The sequence below is a fragment of the Halyomorpha halys genome, unplaced genomic scaffold (genome assembly GCF_000696795.3).
Source record: "Halyomorpha halys isolate HHAL.00 unplaced genomic scaffold, Hhal_1.1 Scaffold458.1, whole genome shotgun sequence".
NCBI lineage: Eukaryota > Metazoa > Arthropoda > Insecta > Hemiptera > Pentatomidae > Halyomorpha > Halyomorpha halys.
This window is the reverse complement of record NW_027113640.1, coordinates 472636-475789: the sequence shown is the minus strand read 5'-3', so window position 1 is coordinate 475789 and position 3154 is coordinate 472636. Positions and strand designations below refer to the sequence as shown.

The 3154-nt window shown below is 33.7% G+C and overlaps 2 protein-coding genes across 2 annotated transcripts in view; both read left to right on the top strand.

Moving 5' to 3' along the window:
- The window catches only part of Lmpt (Limpet), a gene marked incomplete at its 5' end in the record, with an annotated part of 767445 nt that overhangs the window by 358791 nt on the left and 405500 nt on the right, over positions 1-3154 (top strand).
- The window catches only part of LOC112210947 (cuticle protein 19-like), a 4347-nt gene continuing 3725 nt past the window's right edge, over positions 2533-3154 (top strand). Inside the window, exons 1-3 of the mRNA XM_067051041.1 lie at positions 2533-2555; positions 2631-2729; positions 2812-3068. Of these exons, the coding sequence (XP_066907142.1) occupies positions 2547-2555; positions 2631-2729; positions 2812-3068 (365 nt within the window). The 5' untranslated portion in view covers positions 2533-2546. The remainder of the gene's footprint in view (positions 2556-2630; positions 2730-2811; positions 3069-3154) is intronic.

Sequence of the window (3154 nt, the reverse complement as noted above, 5' to 3'; positions counted from 1 at the left end):
TCTCTCTCTCTCTCTCTCTCTCTCTCTCTCTCTCTCTCTCTCTCTCTCTCTCTCTCTCTGTGCGGTCTTCTTACTTCTGTCTTCTGTTCCGTGGTCGAGTGGCCTAGTTAGAGGCGTCACATTTTTGGCATCTTATTCCTCATTGGCTATCATTGGCCATTCCCAAGAAGAATAAGTTACAAAAAGCTTTGGTGTTTGATACGGGTGTTTGTATAAACTACCTGGATAATAGTTTATGTCATATAGGCCGTTTTCTAACATTTCATAGTATACTAAATAGGAAAAAGTAAAGGATTAGTGGCTTAGGAAATTAAAAGTGACATTTTCACATTATATTAATTTATTAAGATTAACATTAAGACAAGTATTAATTTATTTATTCAAATATTAAAAATTACCTCAGTAAATAAACAGCTGGAAAAAAAGCTTTATAATTAAACTCTTATAAATACTTTATTTATATTTTTAATTCATATTTTATAACATAATAGTTATTAAACACTCAAACAATTTTTTTTTTGTTTCATTGTAAAAGATTTCGATGTTACCGACTATAAACCATATCTTTTTCTTTCACTACTGCAGTAAACTTTATCATAGTTATTAAATTTGTAAGTTTTCCAAAATATTACTTTAATACGAAAACAAGGAATTGCCATTAGCTAGCCAACGTGAAAAAAAAAATTTTATTTAAGAATTTACTTCAAATTTGTTTTTGTTTTTTTTTCTTTTCAAGGCTTTTGTGGTTTGAAAAGTGCCTTCTCTAGGATCCAATGGAAACGTTGACACTAACTACTCAATGACCTGCATCTTGCGGTGGTGAGATTGAAAAAGAATTTAGACCCAACATAAACTAGTGTTTAACTCCAAATTTAATATTTAACAATGATTGCCAATGATCAACCGTGCATTCAACTTGTTCTCGATACAGCTTTTGGTGTAACCTTGGTCAGGCAGGACACAGGAATGAATATGCCATAGATTTTCACTAGTTTCAGCTAGCACAAAGGAATGGCTAGGACTAGAAAGTATCTTTGTATTAACTCTAAAGTATCGATGTTGAAAAAACGATTTTTTTTTTTTTTTATTCTTTATTATTACAGTTGGAAGAGAGAAGATGCCCGTAGTGACTGAATGTCGAAAGTGATACACTCAGAAATACGATTTTCTGAGAGTAGTAGACTTTCTACTACGTAAAGTCAACTCTTCCGCCTGCATTGGCATAAACATTGTCGATTTTTTAGAGGCTGGAGGCTTTGTGTTTGGAATCATGCTTTTATACCCATCATTAAAACAAATTTAAGGGAAAAAGGTGTATGAACTGCATTACCGGATCGATGATGACGTGTTTAGTAACGAAGAATAATCATAAGTATCGTAAAGAATCTAATCACTCACAAGTCATGTACCTTCAAGGGAAATAATGACAAAACAAAAGTGTAGTCTAATCACACATAAGCTAATTGAATGATTCCATCAACATTTAAAGTATTTTATGCATGCTATAATATAATAGGTAGCTTTTATGACCGGCTAGAACCACACTAACTCTAAACTGGAAAGCCAACTTTATGAGGTTGGGTTTCAGAACCCACAGGGTTGACTCATGGCTACAGTGAAACAGAAAATTACTATCTGCTCAGCCGGATTTAAACTCGGGTACTTAGAATCTGTAGCGTCGTCCCTACCCACTGTGCCACCAGGCTTCCAGAACAAAAAAATAATATTAATAATTTATATCTATTAATCTATATCTTCATTTGCTGTGGAAGATGAAAAATATTAAAAATCGAGGGATAAAGCAAGAATCAACCAAAAAATATATTAAATGTTAGGTGAGGGAAAAATAACGTGTCAAGTAAAAGAAATTGTTTTTGTATAATTAGCTATAAAAATGGTTCATTTAAATATCTTTTCCAGTTGAAACATTTGTATTACTTCTATAACTATTTATTTTCCATCATGAAACCCACAATGATGTACGAAATAAGACATGGTAACTTACTGGTACCCTTGAGAAAAGTAATGAAAAAATCGAACGTAATGATCACTAATGATAGTGGGACAAGTAATTGGGAATTAGAGACGCAAGGCAAATGAGGAAATAATAGAAAACAAGGGTCGCTGAGTACGACAAAGCCTATACTGAGTGTATTCCTTGAAAAAATAAATCAATTAACCCCTTAGACACAAGTTATATATTATATCGTATTAACTTAAAATAAATTAAAAAACAAGTTAAAAGAAAAATTCTAATAAGATTATTTTTTTCGAAAATTGAACATCTATTGTACTAATGAAAAACTGCAACCCGTGACGTTTAATGGAAAGTATTTTATTTTTGCTAGGGAATAACCTATTTTCACATACATTATAAATTTCAACATTTAAAATGCCGAATATATTTTTAAATTAACATTGCGAAGTATTGGAGAGCCTGGGAAACAATACCAAATGAGTAGGGGAGAGGAAGTGATTGTTAGGTTTATAAAAAGAGAGCCAAATGAAAGTACAGTCAATCTAAACCATTCATTGAACTCGTAAACATGTACAAGGTAACTAGTGTACAATAATTATTCTTTTACTGGAGAAAAAAAGATGTTTATAACGGTTAGTTTTCTATATTCCAGGCTCTGTTATTACTCTGTCTGGCAGGAGTTGCCTTAGCATATCAACACGACCATCATGAACACCATAAACACCATGAAGAACATGTCGTCGACTATTATGTATATATATATTTTTTTTTACCAAATTTACTAATAATTATTAGACGGTAAACGATTTTATTGATAATATTTGCCCTTTCAGGCCCACCCAAAGTACAAATTCGACTATGGAGTACATGACGGCCACACCCATGACGTCAAAAAGCAAGAAGAGACCAGGGAAGGAGACGTCGTCAAGGGCTACTACTCCCTCTACGAGCCAGACGGTACAGAGAGGATCGTCCACTATACCGCCGACAAGAAGAACGGTTTCAACGCCGTCGTTGAAAGGAAAGGACACGCTGTGCATCCTCAGCACTACGGACACTCCACTGAAACGTTTTTCAAACATCATCATGAGCATGAGGAACATCATGAGCACCACGACCACCATAAACATCATGAACACAAACATGAGGAACACCACAGCCATCACGAACACCATG